The sequence below is a fragment of the Python bivittatus genome, unplaced genomic scaffold (assembly GCF_059951505.1).
Source record: "Python bivittatus isolate LINGU-HERP-01145 unplaced genomic scaffold, Pbiv_v1 ctg000690_np1212, whole genome shotgun sequence".
NCBI lineage: Eukaryota > Metazoa > Chordata > Lepidosauria > Squamata > Pythonidae > Python > Python bivittatus.
The window spans coordinates 17,644,845-17,662,500 of record NW_028277096.1 but is presented as its reverse complement, the minus strand read 5'-3'; the positions used below and the strand labels follow the sequence as shown (position 1 = coordinate 17,662,500).

At 39.4% G+C, this 17,656-nt stretch overlaps 1 protein-coding gene across 10 annotated transcripts in view; it reads right to left on the bottom strand.

Moving 5' to 3' along the window:
• MSI2 (musashi RNA binding protein 2) overlaps positions 1–17,656 on the bottom strand; it is a 509,931-nt gene that overhangs the window by 1,954 nt on the left and 490,321 nt on the right. For 6 of the 10 annotated variants that reach the window (XM_088152519.1, XM_088152521.1, XM_088152524.1 and 3 more), the window contains 3 exons: positions 11,227–11,435; positions 9,070–9,147; positions 1–3,461 (listed from right to left, as the gene is read on the bottom strand). The exon at positions 1–3,461 is cut by the window's left edge and continues 1,954 nt beyond it. In XM_088152519.1, the coding sequence (XP_088008645.1) occupies positions 9,106–9,147; positions 11,227–11,435 (251 nt within the window). In that variant the 3' untranslated portion in view covers positions 1–3,461; positions 9,070–9,105. The remainder of the gene's footprint in view (positions 3,462–9,069; positions 9,148–11,226; positions 11,436–17,656) is intronic. The other 4 variants (XM_088152522.1, XM_088152526.1, XM_088152527.1 and 1 more) reach the window with 2 other exon arrangements.

Genomic DNA, 17,656 nt, shown 5'->3' with positions numbered 1-17,656 from the left:
CCTTTTGTGTTTAAAATCAATTTCCCAAAATGAAAACAAATTCTCAAATTGTTTAATATGGACTTCTAGGTGAGTGAGGGAAGAAAATGAACCTTACTCTAGGCAGCCACCTAAAAAACATACCAGGTTCCACACAAGTTGTGCTCTGGGCCACAGGGGCTTCCCAGAAGGTATAGAACTATCTAAAACATATTCACAGAGATTATCTACTTTTCTTCAGAGTATCCTTTCTTTTAAAAAAATACTTTTTTTCTCTTTGCAAAATCATTTCATTATACCATGCCTCCCTCTTTTTTATTTTAAAAAATAAACTAAAAAAATCCAGTTTTGCATATCTAGCATTAGCATTTAAGGTAGTATGGCACACCCTTTTTATAAAAGTTGAAGGGTGGGGGAATCTGCAAAATGCTGCAGTAGTTTTGCCAGCATTTATTCTTTCTTTCTTTCTTTCTTTCTTTCTTTCTTTCTTTCTTTCTTTCTTTCTTTCTTTCTTTCTTTCTTTCTTTCTTTCTTTCTACATTGTGAAGCCTTTGGTTAGTTTGAAACCACGTGAGATCAGCAGAAAGAAAAAGAGCAAAAAACGAAATTAAATAAAAACAAAAACCTGCCCCCAAATTATTAGCATTTCTTTTTGCCTTAAATAAGAGAAAGTTCTATCCTTACTGGTCCTAAATCTGAATAACTACATCTATGTATTTAACCTTAATTACAATACAACTACAATATGTACTAGAAGAGGAAGAGAAGAGAAAGGGTGTGTGTGGAGGGGTGTCACTACACTAGAATCAGGACAGCACTCTTACAAGATAGTCATTTTTATACATTATTAACATACAACAATGATCAACAAAGAATCTTCTATGAGGTGCCAGGGACTGAGGGAGGAGGAGGAGGAGGAACACATGATAGTCTACAGTACAGGCACACGTTCCCAGAAACTCCACCAGGGAAGCTCCATGAAAATCAAAGAGAGCTCCATCGTTTAAAAGGAAATTCACCCCCAGGAACTCCTGATAGGCTGCACATGGATGGTACCTATCTTGATTAAAGTGTAATAATAATAAAAAAAAATCCCTGACTTTTTCTTTTTTTTTTCTCGCTCTTTTTTTTCTTTTTTTTGTAAAAACACACTCAAGTTTCAGGGAATTAGTTTGGGATTAATTCCTTCTATTATTTTATTTCATTTTTATTATTTTTAGTGTACTACTTGATCAAGTCTCAATATCTTTAAAAAGCGTCCAGCATTCTGGCTTTTAAACCTGGTTGTTTTCAAATAAGAAAATAAAAACTTAAAACCTACAACAGCCATCCCCCTCCAGCAAAACATCTTATTTTTGCTGTCTATTTTAAAAATGGGGGAATAGGATTCTTCTCCTCCTCCTTACAGTTCGCATTATGGTGCCTCTGTGAGTGATCGAAGATGCTTTGCTCTAACTTGTCTATTGAACATCTATGTTAGCCTACTGGTTAGTAAAATTTTACAAAAATAGGAGTGCAGCAGCTTTTTTTTTTCTCTTAACAAATGTCTCATTCAGTGTCTTATTCTGGCTGTACCTAGAGTACCAAATTTATAAACGTAACAATTTAAAAAAATATTAATAAAACTTGTCAATATTAATGCTTAAAAAAAGAATATATCCACACTATAGTTATGCTTGTAATATCACCTACTGTGTTGTACTTGGAGTTGCTGTTGCCAGCCTATTTGACCCATATTTAAAAAATTAAATTAAAAAATATCCTTCATAAGTCTCCTCCCCAGCAGAGGACCATATATATAACAGCCAAACATTAAACATGTGCAAATCGGAAATTGTCAGTTTTCCCCTACCAGTCACAGTGCAATGATGTTTTTATACATTTTTTTTTTCAAATCTGTTTTCATCTACAATAAATTAAGCTTCTCTTGCGTCTAGGGTGACAAACTTGTAGCACTGAGGTATTCGTAACGATTTGTTTAAAATAAACCTTTGCTTTTTCTAATTTGTGAATTAGAAAAGAATGGAAAAAAGATGGGTAAAAGGTGAGAAGATGCATGCTTTATCTGCCCCTCCCCACAGCTGGGAGCTTCCAAGACGTCAAGACTGGCTTGGTGCGAGGGCTGCAGGCAATGGGGCTGGCGGAGATGGATGGACAGTCAGGTGATCTAAATGGTTAAAAAAAGTGTGCTTGAAACTTTAAATACCTTTTTAAATATTAAAAATGTAGCTTTTTCAATCTTGGGAAAAGCAGTTTTTTTTTTAACTTAAAAATGTAACTAGACTGTTACTTTAAAAGCTGTGCACAGAGGTCTAGTTAATATGCTGGTATGACGCTAGTACAGTTATAAGGTCTAACATCTACAGAGCAAGCTAAACAGTGTTGATCTAACTGCTACGGGCCAGCTCTGGCAGTCGATCTCACAAGTTTAAAAACATTGGGGCACAATCCAGCGGAAATGTTCCCTGCGTGCGCTGGCGAGAAAAATGGGAACTGGGCAAGGACCTCAATGCCCTCACACGCTTCCCATTCGTATAAAAGAACTTGCAGGAGAGAAGATTCTGTTGGGATGTGTGCCCCTAATTTTAATCTTTTTCTTCCATTCAGTACAGAAACTGCCTTAATCTGACTCCATCACAAAAATATTACAATTTCTCTTTTTTAATAGTTTATATGCAAGTTAATGGAATTGTATTTACAGTATTACTATTTTTAGATTTCACAATTTCAAAAAACCTTATCGCCTCTTTTTTAACAACAAAAAAAATGCACTTATAGAAAAAGGACCCAAAAAACTTTGTAGTCCTTACTTTATTGCCGAAAATAGATATAATTAGGTTAACTAATAAAAAGAACTGCTAGAGATCCTGCTACTGAGCCAGCCTCCTATTTCCCATCCAGCATAAAAGAGAGTATTTCCACTTACTTTTCTTGCTTGCTCTAATTCTAAATTCAGCGTGTGCTAAATTCCACCTGAAAAAGCCTTTCAACTTCAGAATTGGTACCAATAAACTGAAAATCATGTTACCATTTCAGCAACAAAAATATATAAGAAGAAAGAAATAGGGAAAGGGATTAAAAAGCAAAGCAAAGAAACCTTTAAGATATAGAGTTAGAGTATGGTTAGGGTTTTCCTAAATACACAAAGTAGCAGATCTACTTTGATTATAAGCCTATGTCAAAATACTACAAAAAAGTGATTAAAATAGATCTCAAAGGGGAAAAAAACATCAAGAAAAATAATAACATGAACAAAAATGGATTATATATATACACATTTGTTTTAAAAAGCTGTTGTTCTATATAGTACAGCAGGTTCATGAGATGATACCGATTTTGGACAACCCAAATCCACTGAGTGCCACCTCCAGTTTGTGTGGGTTACTGATGATGGTGCAATGGTCAAAGTCTGAAGACGTGTCACCTAAACATGGAACCATTCAGAAACTTCGCCCTGTCTTGCCTGGACATCCAGATATACTCTACAGTGGATGAAAGATAAAGAAAAGAGAAATGTAATGGTTATGGTTCAACCTTCAGAAACATGCATCTTCTGAGTCCTAGTAGGACGCACACAATGTGCTCAACCTGATATCTGAATTAACACATTTTCTGGCTTCACACAAGTTTTACTCCACGTTTATTTCATGTGAGATTTATATTTAACAGATTCACACAATACATTGCACCGTAAACTAATCCAATGGCCTAGGTCTCTACAACAGTTACCTGCAGGACAGCCTTCTCTGGCCTGTATCGATTGCACCTACTAGATCACTGAGGGAGAAACTCCTTGTAGTTCCACACTTCTGGGAGGGAGGAGAGTCAAAGCTAGGAGGCACAGCTTCTCCGGGGCAGCCCCAGTGCTGTGGAACAGCATCCCTGAGGAGATTAGGCTGGCAACCTCCTGGCTGGCTTTCTGTGATGGACTGGAATGGAGGAAGGGGGGTGAAAACGGAGCTCTCGTCTCCAGAGCAACGCTCTGGAGACAAGCGGAGGAAGCTGGCGCATCCCTAAACATTCCAGAAGATAGTAGAGACTTGTGCCTGGGAACTGCTGGTCAGTCTGAGAAGATTCTGTAAATAAGCACTAGCTAATAAACCTTGCTGATTGAACCTGGACGGTCTCCAGGAGTTCCTTGGGCTAGGCCTGACACTTTCAGAAGGTTATTAAAGACTAAACTGTCTAGAGTGTCCAAGTGATGCTTACCTACTGCACCATCTTTTACTTCTCTACTTTCTATTTTTGTTGTTATTGTTATGCTATATGCTGGTCATTAATGTTATGATTTAGTTTATTTTTGTTGCTTTAATTATACCCCATGGATGTTCTAATTTTTGCAAATCACATAAACTGCTGAGAATCACAAGACAGGAGATAAATTCAATAAGCAAATATAAACTTTGTGAGGTGTTGCGGAAGGCCAGCAGCTACCTTGGCTGGACGTGCCTTGCTAGCAGCGGAGAAAGAAGATGGTGAAGGTCAGCTGGGGGTGGCAGGGGCAGCAGGGTTAGGCAGTGGCTGTGGAGTATAGGGTGACCAAAAGGGCAGAGATGGGGGGAAGATAGGTGGGTGGGGCGAATATACGACATCCATAAATACTGCATATGAATATACTGGTAGTCCTTGCTTAACAACCATTCATTCAGCGACCATTCAAAGTTACAATGGCATTGAATGAATGGTAGATACGACCGGTCCTCAAAGCTCCGGCCGCTGCAATGCCCCTGCAGTCACGTGATCAAAATTTGGGTGCTTGGTGACTGGCCTGCATTATGACTGTTGCAGCACCCCACAGTCATGTTCTCTTGCCCTGCGCGAACTGCTGCCCCTGCTTCAACTCCCCCCACCTATCTTTCCCTCATCTCTGCCCTTTTGGTCACCCCCTGCTGTCACTGCCCCCAGCTGACCTAGGCCGTCTTCTTCCTCCCGCTGCTGGCCTAGGATCCAGGTGCTGAGTGAGGCACAGCCCCAGGACGTGCGCAGTGAGTGCAGCAGGGTGGTGGAACCTTGTCTGCCGAAGGGAGTCTGTCAAGCCCAGCCAGGGAAGAGGCAGCAGGACACAGCTGGCAGAGGAGGAGGGTGGTGGTGTGGGCGGAGGAGCCCTGACTTCTGCCACTGGAGCAAGGAGTGATAGCCCACAGACTGTGGAGAGCACAGTGGGATGGGACGGTGAGGCACAGCCTGCTCTATCGCTGGGCAAGGCAAGACAGGTGGCAGCTCCCCTGGTGAAGGTGGTGGCTGTGTGGAAGGTACTGTTTGGGGTGGCAGTGGATCAGGAGGAAACGGAGGAGCTAAGGCTTCCTGGAGGCACAGTGTGTGCTGTGCAGCTTGTTTTGGAAGTGCTCCAGAAGAATCAGCCACATGTAGTCTCTGTTGGTGCTGGGCTTGTCTCCACCTCTTGCTGAAGCCCACAGGCCCTCTGCTCACTCAGCCCAGCCTTCTTCCTGCAAGGCCTCATGAAGGGCCAGCATCTGCCTTGGCTGGGTATGCTTTTCCTCCCGCAGGAGTGGCCAGTTCTCCAGGATTGCTTCCAACATGAGCTGCATAGTGTATGCTGCACCTCCGGGAAGGCTGTGTCCCTCTGCTTCCTCCGGTTCCGCTGCCGCCCTAAACAGCGCCTCCCACATGCTGGGCAGGAGAAGTCTAACGACTGCACGGTCCTCAACTAACGATCACAACTGGGACTGCCAAAACTGCCGTCGCTAACCAGTGCAGTCATGCGATGTTTTGCTTAACAACTGCTTCACTTAGCAATGGAAATTCCAATCCCAATTAGGGTTGTTAAGTGAGGACTACCTATAATTAATTTATGCTACCCATTAAGAATAAGTTTTTCTGGGCACAGTAGTCCCTTTCTTTTCTGATCACTACTAGGATCTTATCTGCCAACTACCCCTCAAGCTTCTGACAGCTTTCCATAATGTCACAAATATCAAATATTCTTGACTTTTTTCAAAAAGAAGAGAAACTGAAACGTTTAGGCAAACCACTTCACATGGTTAATTCTACATATTGCTGTCTTTTGCCACTCTGAATGTTCTGACCTGCTTAAACAGAAGCCTTCTATGTACCATGTGTCATCTTTCAAGACCCTGTATGCCACAACAACAAGGCTCCTCAATTAGCGCTGGCTGGATAAACACTGTACCTGCTCTCTTTTTAGAGGTGAGAATGGGTAGACAATATTTGTTTTAAAATGAAACATGGAAAGTAGTCCCAAATCATGCCAAATTGGAGTGGGAGGTTTTATTTTATACTTGGAAACATACATTTCAACATTCAACCTGGTCAGATTGTGCAGAGGTATACTGCAATCTTCCCCAATTTAGTGCCCTTTTAGTTGCATGAGTTGAAATTCAATATATCCGGAGGTGTACCAAGTTAGGGAAGGATGGTATATATATACGAACTGTGATTGGCAAACAACTTGGATAGAAAGATTGATGAAGTTAATAATGCTCCCGATAGAATTTTAATTAAAGATCTAAGCTAGGCATGGTAGATCAGTGCTGGGCATCAGTGCAGGTGGTGGGAGGGATGGCTAGTTTGAAGCTAGGCTTTTCACAAGAAATTCTGGTTTTAAAAATTAAGGTTGCTTTGTTGAAACCATGTTGAAAGAGCACAATGGCATACGGGTGGTTTGCTGAACCAGACTCACATAAAATAATTAAGAAATTATCTGCTTGGTAAGTCCGCCATTTCATTTTCCAGGCTTGTGTTATTGTGAGCCAAAACAAATGGAGCAATGTGAAATTAGAAGCGATGCGCAGCTAATCCATGATGGATTATAGAGTTTATAAACTGCACCATGAAGAATCTTTTAAAAGGTATGAATTACACTGCATGATGATAACAACTTAGTTATAGAAGAACTGGCTCTTCTGTGAATGTCATAAGCACTTAGTTTCAATGGCTTGAACAAATACCTTCAATAATAATGCGAATAACTATGAAATCCAGTTGTTCCCCAGAAAAGCCTTAGTCCTCCCAGTGCTTTTATTCATTCATTAATTCATTTCAAATGAACCACTGCAAGAAGCATTTTCCCCATCTCCAGACTTAGGCCTCCCATACCAAGAAGCCCCCTGGGAAACTTTTATAATGTAATGCTATATAGAAGATCCTGGCAAAAGTAATTTGAGCTAAAGTCTCACTGAAACAGTGGAACAGAATTTCAAGCCACAATAATTTTAACAGATCTGGGCTGAAAAGTTGATTTTGAGTTAGGCTCTGAGAATTTTTGGTAGCCTCACTTTTTAGCGAGGCTTCTAGGAGACCTCAAACATGATGGTGAATAATGCCAGGAGAGCAATCTAATCTAATCTAATCTAATCTAATCTAATCTAATCTAATCTAATCTAATCTAATCTAATCTAATCTAATCTAATCTAATCTAATCTAATCTAATCTCAACTTCTCCCCTGCACACTTTTCTTGGTTTACAGTGACAGATGTGAAACTCACATGCTGGGGAGATGGATAGTTCCAGTTAAAAATGTATTAGGAAAGGCCATCCTTGCCTTGTCCACCTTCTGCTCAACTTTTGGATATCTGTAGTGAGTCCTTTCCTGAGGCAACAAACATCCTCAACAAGGCTAATAGAGAAGGATGAACAGTCACTGAAGCTGCAGTATATCTTGCCCATGAATTGCTTGGCATAGCCATTTTAAATAACCCCCTTCCCAGAAGGATCTTTTTCCTTGTGAAAAGTAACATCAAGGGCATCCATGGCTTCTTGGCTTGCCAATCATCATTATAGCTATATGAGGTGAATGCATTCATTATGCTAATTTGTTTAACATTGTTCTCGCCTTGTTGTGACTCTTTTTAACATTCATTTAACATCTGTATGTTAGGAACAAGAAATTATTGGGACTTGCTTTGAGGATCATTAACAGACAATTTTTGGCAGAAATCAGAGACCAAATCTGTTTATATCAGGATTAATCAGGAATCACACTCCTTGAAACATACATAAAGTGTGTGCATATCGATGGATGGACAGAAACCCTTTTTACGCTGAGGGGGGTATTTACTGTTTTCCTGCCTGCTTCCCTACACTTCAGTCCTGGAACTCATGCAGCGCACATGCTTTCAGGCAGACTCCCACCAAAGACATACTTAAGTGACTAAGCAAGTTTTGTACATTACAGCAGCACATGAATCTTATTTGGTGAATGTCACAAGTATTTGGTTTCAATGGCTTGGAGAAGTACTGTCCCTAATAGTAAGCATAACAATGAAATCCCATGTGTTTTCAACAGTAACAGTTGCTCAACAAGAGACAACTACTGTTACTTTCAAAAGCATCATACCTTTTAGAAGCTTTTAAAAATCTCATTTGGTCATGACCAGCTCCTTCCGCCCATTCCCAAATTAAGTGAATTGGGTTCATCTTCACACATGTAAAATGTGTTTGTTTCAGCAATCATAATTTTAATGTCATGCTTTGATTTGGAAATTAGAATTCATGCAACAGGTTGGGTACATACTTAAAATTAGCAGCAATTTCTCACATTTACCTTATATTAGCCTGGTTATGGGACTGTTTTAAACTAAATATTTATAATTGGAAATATAAAAAAAATACTGTGGTAAAAAGCCATAGGTACAAGAGGGGGAAACAGGTGGGGATCCAGAATATACATTATTGTAGTAAGTGAATTTTTTAACCTGCTGAAATTTATTTAAATTTCTAATTTTCATGATTGTTCTTTAAGATTGTGCTTACAGTCTTTAGCATAAAATGAATTAGCTTTTAATGAAGCGTTGCAATTTTAAAATGCATTTCTCTCAAATTCGCATGACTAAACAGATTTTTTTTCCAAATGTTTGAGTAACCCTCAATATTTAGAATTGGTTTAAATAAACAGTGATTACATAAAAATGACAGAACTGTAAGCACTTTTTTTTTCCAGAATTGCTTCAGGATACCTTTCAAGTTTCCAGCCCAAAAGGTTGATTTTAAAATGTTTAAGAAAAAAAAAATAAAGAAAGGAAGAGTAAAAGGATAAGAATTTAACCCCCCCCCCCAACAAGAGGGAAGGGATAGAGTAGGAAATGTAAGTGTTATATATACTGATATACCTCCAAGTGAGATGGCAACCAACCCTGTGTAACGTTTCAGTGGTATCCATTTGTAAAAGCCGTTGCAATCAAAGGCCCCTAAAATTGTACAATTGCAATTGTTACTAATATGATACATGGGAAGAGATGATTTTTATTTACTTTTTTTTCATGAATTATCAAAAGTATTGGTGTTGCTAGCATGAATATTGTTGCCATCTGTTCCTGCTAACATCTTTGCAAGCTCAAATTTAGGGGCACTGAAAAAGTAAATTTGGAACAATATTTTTAAGCTGCTGTTAGTAAATGGATGGTGTGAACATATTAAAGACAGACACTTTTTGAAAAATGTTATTGAACATGAAATTAAAGAGACAGCTCTGTTCCAATATACACAAAATCATTTAAAAGACCACACAAGTGCAGACAAAACACAATGCTGACTGCTGTGTGATTCTTTAGAAAACAGACCACAGCAAAGGTCAGCAGCACACACCTTTTTGAGAACAATCCAATCTTTTTCTTTAGGTGAAAAATGGAAATGAGGGGTGTTGCAAGCGGTGATAGATGGCAGTTTAAATTGATGTAGGTCTTAACAGAATAATCTGTATTTCACCATTCAGTTGATCCAATGGGATTTACCAGTAACCCAGATGACATTACAAGGGAATGAAATGAAACAAGGATTCAGTATGCCAGTGTTATTTTTAGCAAGTAAAATCATTTGAGGAACTTGTCTGCATTTTTAAAAATGAATTAAACTTAAGTTTAATACAAACACATATAAAAAATATCTATCTATCTATATCTACATACACACACAGAGATAAAAAAACAACTATGTCTATGTATGTGCATGTCTGTGAAATTTTTCAAAGTTCATTTAAAATAATTTTATCAACTAGTTACTAAGATATGCAGGACATTCATGCTAACACACACAATTTGAAAACAGTAGAATTAGAGGAAATAAACATTGCATGCAAAATTGTTATGCAAAATTTCCACTCCCAAATTAGTAATTTTTCTCCCAAATTAGTAATTACACCATGTTAATGTTAACAATTTCTGTTACTTATTTGAGAAAAGGTATGTTGCAAAACTTGCCAACATTTCTGCAGGTTATGATGCCCTTCAAGTCCTTTTGCTTGGGATTATTAGAACCATTCTCTAGTAATCTAATCTGGTCATGTGTTTTATTGCCTATTAAAACGCAGGGCATGGCAACTTCCCATGCTAAATAGTACACCAATGCTTCAGTTCTAGCCTGGCCAAGATTAAAGTGGGCATTCAATTTGCACAATGCAATTATAGGCCATTCCTTTCTTCCCATGTTGAAGTCGTAAGAGTGCTTCTACAAATGATTCTTGTGTCTATGCATATATCTGTTTCTGACGAGGCATGGCTATACTAAGCTGTTCTTGGATTCTTAATGCACAAGGGTGTCTTGAGGAACACCCAGAACTATAGCCTTCCTAAGACATGCTGTGATGTGGGCGTTGCCAATGAGAGACTTTGGGTGACTATTTGTTGTTTTAGTTCATTTCTGGAAAGCCCTCCTGTCTTTTTCAGGATTCTGACATAATTTTCAACTGCTTGTAAAGGCATTAAAATAAGATGAATCACCTGGCCAAGTTTAATGTAGAGAAATTTTTACAGATATTCTTAAAGAAAAGCACACGCCTTATTGAAAAGAAAAATTTAGTGTGCTCTGCAGCTTGATGAATCTGTGTTTTTCCTTTCTTCCATTGATATAAATACAGTATAACCTCTGTTAAATGGGCATCTCTCAGTTGCTATTTGACTGAAATAAGGGAATCCAATACACATCCAATTTCTGGCAGAACGTCTGAATGTGGGGTCTGGCTGAATGAGATTTTGTTGTGTTATCAAGTCCAGAGAAACAGTATGCCATCTCTATCAAAATGTGATCCCTCTGTTACATGGAATCTATAGTGGAGATGGCCATGTGTGTGTGTGTGTGTGGGGGAGACTGAACAAATAGATTCAGTTTAGTGTCCAATTCACATGACAGGGCAGGGCCCCAGAATATGGGGCACTGAAAGACCTATTAGTCCATGGAATACGTTCCATAGCAAAGCACTGCAGTGCCAACAGACTTCATTCACGCTAGAGCTTCTGCAAGATAAGAAATGGGAGACAAAGAGAGCTACTTACAGCAATTCCATGCCCAAAGCCAGAGCCAGGCTGAGGGCTGGCAGCACTTATGTAGTTACCCACACCGGAGTCTTGACTGGCTGTACCGTAGAGGTCTGCAACTGGACCCGGGCTGTTTGCCCCTGGAAATCCTCCGGGCCGGGCTGGATTGGAGCCTGCCGGGGAAGCGGGTGCGCCAAAATTCGGTTGAGCACTGTAGCTATTCAAGACTGGTGTGCAGAGAATAAAGCTAGGTATGAGGCCAGAAGCTGAGCATGCACAGTTATTACAAAGCCAAACACTAATAAAAACAGCCTAGGTCCAACTTCTAACACTTAACCAAGGCCATGCGATAGGAGAGCAAGTACTCAATAAAAGTCAGCCCATACTAAAGAAGCTTAGAGCTCCAAATATAGAGAAATATGTATAAAGAGAGAAGGAAAAAAAATCATTCAACACACTACTGCAACCCGAGACTGTAGGTGGTCAGTTTCACCAAATTATCACAAAAATATGTATTTTCTGACATCTGATTTGATGCTCATGCAGTAGTAAAATGGGTTTTCTAGATCTGGGCACGTTGAGACAGCATTCACATCCCATGCAAACTACAAAGGAACTAGTTTTAGACTACACATTGTGTTAATATTGATATTAAACGTTGACAGCAGAGAAAGCAAATCACAGTTAGGAAAACTTTTTTGGGGGGGAGCGGAATCCACTGAAAACTTTCAAATAATACATCCTGCCCGCCCGCCCACCCACCCATTTCTTTTAGTACTGAAGATACGTGAAGGTTTGGAGGTTTGAAATGTTTTTCTTTAAATAAAAACAAACAAACAAATGATAATGCAATGGAACATTTGGGAGTGTTTTGATATAAGAAGAGTAGTTTTGTTTCCCCTCCCCCTTCTAATGTTGAGAAATGAGTACCTTCCTCCCTCTCCAAACTATTATTTGGGTAGAATACATGGAGAAATGAGTAGCTAGAAGCTGAATAATTCTGGATCGTGAAATTTAATTATTTCCAAAGAGAAAACATGTACATTGTTATAAGGAAGACAGTTCCTACAGCTGAAACATTTTAGGCAGCTCGCTTTTATGACAATTTTTGTAAGAGAAATTAGATTAGCAAGTTCGGCAGGGGAAGCACTGAGCTGTTAGGTACTTACTACAGAGAGAGACAGCAAGAAAGAGAAAGAGAACTGCTGGAGACCCAACCCTTTTACCTCCATGTTAAGAAAAGCAGAGCTTGTTTTCTTCAGCTAATTGTTCATGACCTTTCAAAATCTATGGCTTAAGTATTAAATAAACCTTTCTGTTACTAGTCTATCTGTAATCCCTAGATAACCAATGACAGTACTTGACTATAGAAAGAACTAGGAGTAAGGATACAAACACTCTCTGGTAATGGCCCTGCCCCACAACACAACTGGGTCGGTGGTGCATAGATAAGGGTGTCTGTAGGGTATGGTCAAAAAAGTCAAGATGGTGGCTGCGATGGTGTGATGGAAACTCTGCTTGATTTTTATGGGCATTGCACTGCCCATAAAAACAGGCAGAGCTTTGATTGCACCATCATGCCACCATGTGGACCTTTTGACTACCTCCTGTGGACACCCGTGGCACTGTATGTGGCGGGAGCCCCAGAAGGGATTAACTGACCCAGTAAATAAATCTCCGGAGAGTTAAATTTATCCCAGTTGGACCCATCACACACAGGGGCAGACCCATAACTCCACACCATCAGTCATATTATGGGAATGCCCAAGTCCATTTAATTAACCTCTTTTGTTGAATTGATTCTTCAAAGGAAAGAATTGAAGAAGAGCAGCAGAAAAGGCAAGGCTCACCATTTCCAAAGCTGTCAGTGGAGAACACAGCTTCTAAACTCTGTTTGGCCAAACAGGCAACAATAGGCATGACTTGGCCACCTCAGTCAATGAGAAAGGGGACAGTGTGACTGGGTGTTCTCAGAGCCACCAAGAAAAGACCTAACTGGGTTTGATGTGTTGCAATTAAGCACTTTTTAGCATATATCTCTAGGTGAACAAAATGGGACTACCTTTTCATTACTTTATTTCCATCCATGAAAGATGCAAGTTTCCCAACAAATCAAAATGGCATGTAACTCTGCTTCTCCCCATTTTCCTTCCTCCCCAACCTGGCTGAGATGAGTTATTATCCCTAAGGTATGTGCCTCCAGTATCTCACGTTAGCTTTCTGTCTATACTTCGCAAAATTCACAGCTGTGTTCAGAGTCAAGGAGCTATTTTTTTTACCTAGGGAAACTGCAAATATAGACATCTACAAGGTTTTCAATCTCTAACAGCCACCCCCTTGATTAGAAAAAAATCATGGCTAGTTGGGGATAAACCAGCATCAAGTTCAGTTTATAGCAATTTCCTGACCAATGTGTCATCTGTGATTAAATAGCTAGTGTTAGCTTGGTACAGGGCAAATGGGAAGGGTTGCCTGTTCCAGAGAGGGAAAAAACATAATTTACAGAGAGATGGGGAAGTCCACGTGGTGGTATTGCTTACAACTGGCAGAGGGAAAGGTGAGTAGGATCAGACTGGGGATAAAAATATGGAAGAATGTAGCTCTATTGTGCTAGGCTGCATTGGAAAAACAAAGCAGTTTTAAAAGATATTAAAGATTAAATGTCAAGCTAACTTTTTTCATTCTCACTCATGGAGAAAAACACCCAGCTGAGATATTCAGAGGCCTTTTATTAAGTTGCTGGAGCAGACTTTTGTTTTCCAGTTCAGTAAAGTGGATATTGGCCTTGCTGACAGCTCACCAGAATGCCTCCATTTGCCAGGCAAATGAACACGTTGGCCTCGGAAAGCAGTGACATGCACAGACACACATGGGCTCCACATGGAAGCAGCTTTAAATTGCACCATATGGAAGCTGTGCTTAGTTTCAGCAGAGGAGAAAGTCTTAATAACACAAGGCTGTTTGGGTAAGATTGTAGCTCAGCACATGGACAGCTTAAAAATGCCACTGCACAGAGGCCCTAGCTCTTCCAGTTGCCCTAAAAGTTCAATGGGATAGAGAGGCAGAAAGTTTCAGACAGAATGGGTAAGTGGGCAGGGATGAGATTTTTTCAGTTGCTCAAAAGAACCTGTGGACTCATGGCTCCCAAGTCTTTCATGAGTTACCAAAGTACCTCCAAAAGAAAACAAGGAAGATTTCAGTGACTGACATGCTCTTTCTCCATCTCTGCTCAAGCTTGCTGAGAGACCGAAATGTATTGTTTGGGGACCTGGAACTCTGGGTCACAATGATATACAAATGGAAGCTTTTCTCTTAGTTTGAATGCCATACAAGTTCATGTGTTAACAAAGGTCCAAATAAGGAATGATTGTTTCCTTGAAGGCAGGAATAAGAGGGGTAGCCAGGACAGACTGGGGAGGACTGCATTGCTTTAGGTGGAGATGAAAGGAAACAATAAGCTGATGCTTATTGGAATTTAGCAGGATTGTCCTCCCATCTTTTTAATGCCTTGGTTTTATGGAAGCTGTTGATAGCTAAAGAATTTTAATACTTTAAAAATACTTTGACATTATGGCCAATCATCTGATCCTATTTTTTTTTATCAAGTGTCCAATTTTAATATCTGATGTTTCCAAGGTGTCAAGTGGTCAGGGATCTCCCACATTCCGGAATTAGACCTGAATGCAATTAATGTGCTCAGCCAAGAAGGTTTGCACAAAGGAAAATGCAGCCATGCTTCACTCGATCTCCTCTTCCAAATGACCTCTGGTATCTGCATCGTCATAGCTAGGGCACCCATTTGGGATGTTATGAAAATCTAAATAACCTCACTCACTTGAGTAAAGTTGCTCAATAAGAAATATGTCAGGAACAGCAAATTGCCAAGCTGACAATTTGAAGGAAAGTAAGAGTGAACACCTAGGATTCTACAATTCTCAGTTATTTTTTCCTATCTCAGAATTCAGTCTTCTCCCCCAATGTTCCATCCCTCAATTATCCCTCAATGATCATAATGTCCTTAGAGGACAATTCAGAGCTGGCCATACTGGTTCCATGCTCTGTTTTATTGCAATGTCAATAGTTAGTCATTTCTCTAAGTTGTTTTATGTTGCAAAGTAACAAAGTTTTCTTAAGCCAGGTTCAGAGCTGAATATTCACACTAATAGGATGGAAAACTGATGGCTTGGAGAGAAAGCCTTTTCTCTTTTGCCCCCAAACACAACCCTTGGAAGCAAAACTGAGGAGAGGCAAAAAGTGGTAGGGTGCCACTTGGTGTGGTTAACAAATGATCTTTTCCAGGAATTTCTACACTGCTACCAATGGGTGAAAGGGAAGTGTGTTTGAAGGACAGGGAAGTTGGGTGATTCTGAACTAAACTGAGGAGAAACCTGAAGGACAGAACTATTTTTATTTATTGGAAATTGTCTTGCACAAGATTTTGAAAACGGGATCTGATACTTTTAAGAAATAAATGAACAAAGAGAATAAGCCAATTAAGCAGTCACAATTATAGGGTCCACATGAATCAGAGACATGCCCAAAAGGATTCCTTGTATTCATTTAGCCCGCTCTCTGCTGAACTGAGTTTTTAAATTCACTTGTCTTGAAGTAAAAATGCATTTATGCAACTGCAGTCATCCGTTATGGATGCTCCAATATATTTTGAAGCATTCTGATCAACTATGCATGTTTTCAATGAGAGGGTGAAATAATGTGGTGTACTTCAGGGCTATTTCATAAAATAACAGGGTTTAACTTCTGCTGATAATACATATGCTAGGCACCACAAGGGTCAGGAAAATATTTTCCAGCTTACCACACACAAATCATTGCTTAGGTATAGTCTTCATTGGTATGCTGATTGTTATCATAGTGCAAGGTGATTTGAAAGGGTCCAGAGATTTAAAAAAAAAAAAAAAGTCCAGAGCAAGAGCAATGGAGGTGCTTTAAAATCTAGGCAAACTCTCCTGGTTGGCATGGAGCAGGGCCATAGATATGGAAAAGCATGACATGTCTTTGTTACTGAGTAAATGAAGTACTTACCTACAATTGCTATTTCAAAGCAATGATAATGGTAACTGCAGCAATATCTATTATACTGATGATGACAATAAGTGGTAATTATTCTTTGATATGTCTCACTTAGCCTTCTTGGTATGTTATTGCATGCTTTTAGGTAGGCTCTTTCCTATAAACATTCTTATAACACACTTTGGAAAAATCATTAGAAGAGATTGAGAAAAATCTTCTTTCGCTGCTATTAAATATACCCATACACATATCACAAACTATTTGTATGTTCAGGAACTGTAAAATCTGAACAAAGCTGTTTAGTATGTTAAGTCAAGAGTAATTTCCCACTGCCTGAGCATCACTTTGATAGTAGCTGTGAGTGCAGAACTGCAGGGTTACACTCAAATGAATAAAAGGAGCTAAGATTTGGGGATGCTCCAGACATAATCTTGATTTCTGCAAAGCATCTAACAAAGTGTCCCATGCCATTCTGATTTACAAGCTAGATAAGTGTTAGCTGAATGGCAAGACAATTAAATGGATACATTTAATAGCTCAAAAACTATACTCCAAGAGTGCTCATCTACAGTTTCTCATCAAATGGGAAAAGTGGGATGTCACAAGGTTGGGTCCTGGGTCTTGCACTCTTCAATATTTTTGTTAATCACATGGATGAAAAAGTGAAGGGAATGTTTATCATAAAATTGATAAATAGTCAATATCCTAGAAGACATAAATAAAATTTAAAAAGATTTGTGATGGGTTAAAGAAATGGACTGAAAAATGACAGAATGAAATTTAACACAGTCCAATGCAAAATTCTTCACTTAGAAAATAGAAATTGAATGCCTAGGCATAGAATAGGGAATGCGTGCCTTGGAAAAGGGCATTTTGAAAAAGATTTTGGAATAGAGCTGATTACAAACAGAATATGATCCTGCAATCTGATGGGACTACAAAAAAAGTTCCCAAATCATGGGATATAATAGCTCTGTGTTAGCCAGACTCCACCCCAAGTATTGTATCCAACTCTGGCACCATATTCTAAGGATTCAGAGATATTGATTCAAAGAAGAGCAACAAGGATGATCAATTAGAAAAAAAGCAGTGATGGAAGGGAATGTTTATTGTTGAGAAAAGATGACTAATGGAGAATAGGACAGCACTCTTCAATTATGTAAAAGGATGCCATTTAAAAGAAGGTCAAGACCTGTTCTCTCACTTCAAAGTGCAGGACATGGAATCAGAACCAGAGATGGCCCAAAATTCTTGAGAGGGCTCCCTTATTTGAACCAGCCTGGGTCACACTATTTGATCAGAAAAATGAGGGGGAAGATATTTTGGGGGGTGCCTTCTAGAAGCTCCCCCCAGTTACAGGCCTCTATAGAAAAACAGCTCCTGGCTGAAGAAACTTCCTAGCGGTTAAAGCAGCTCA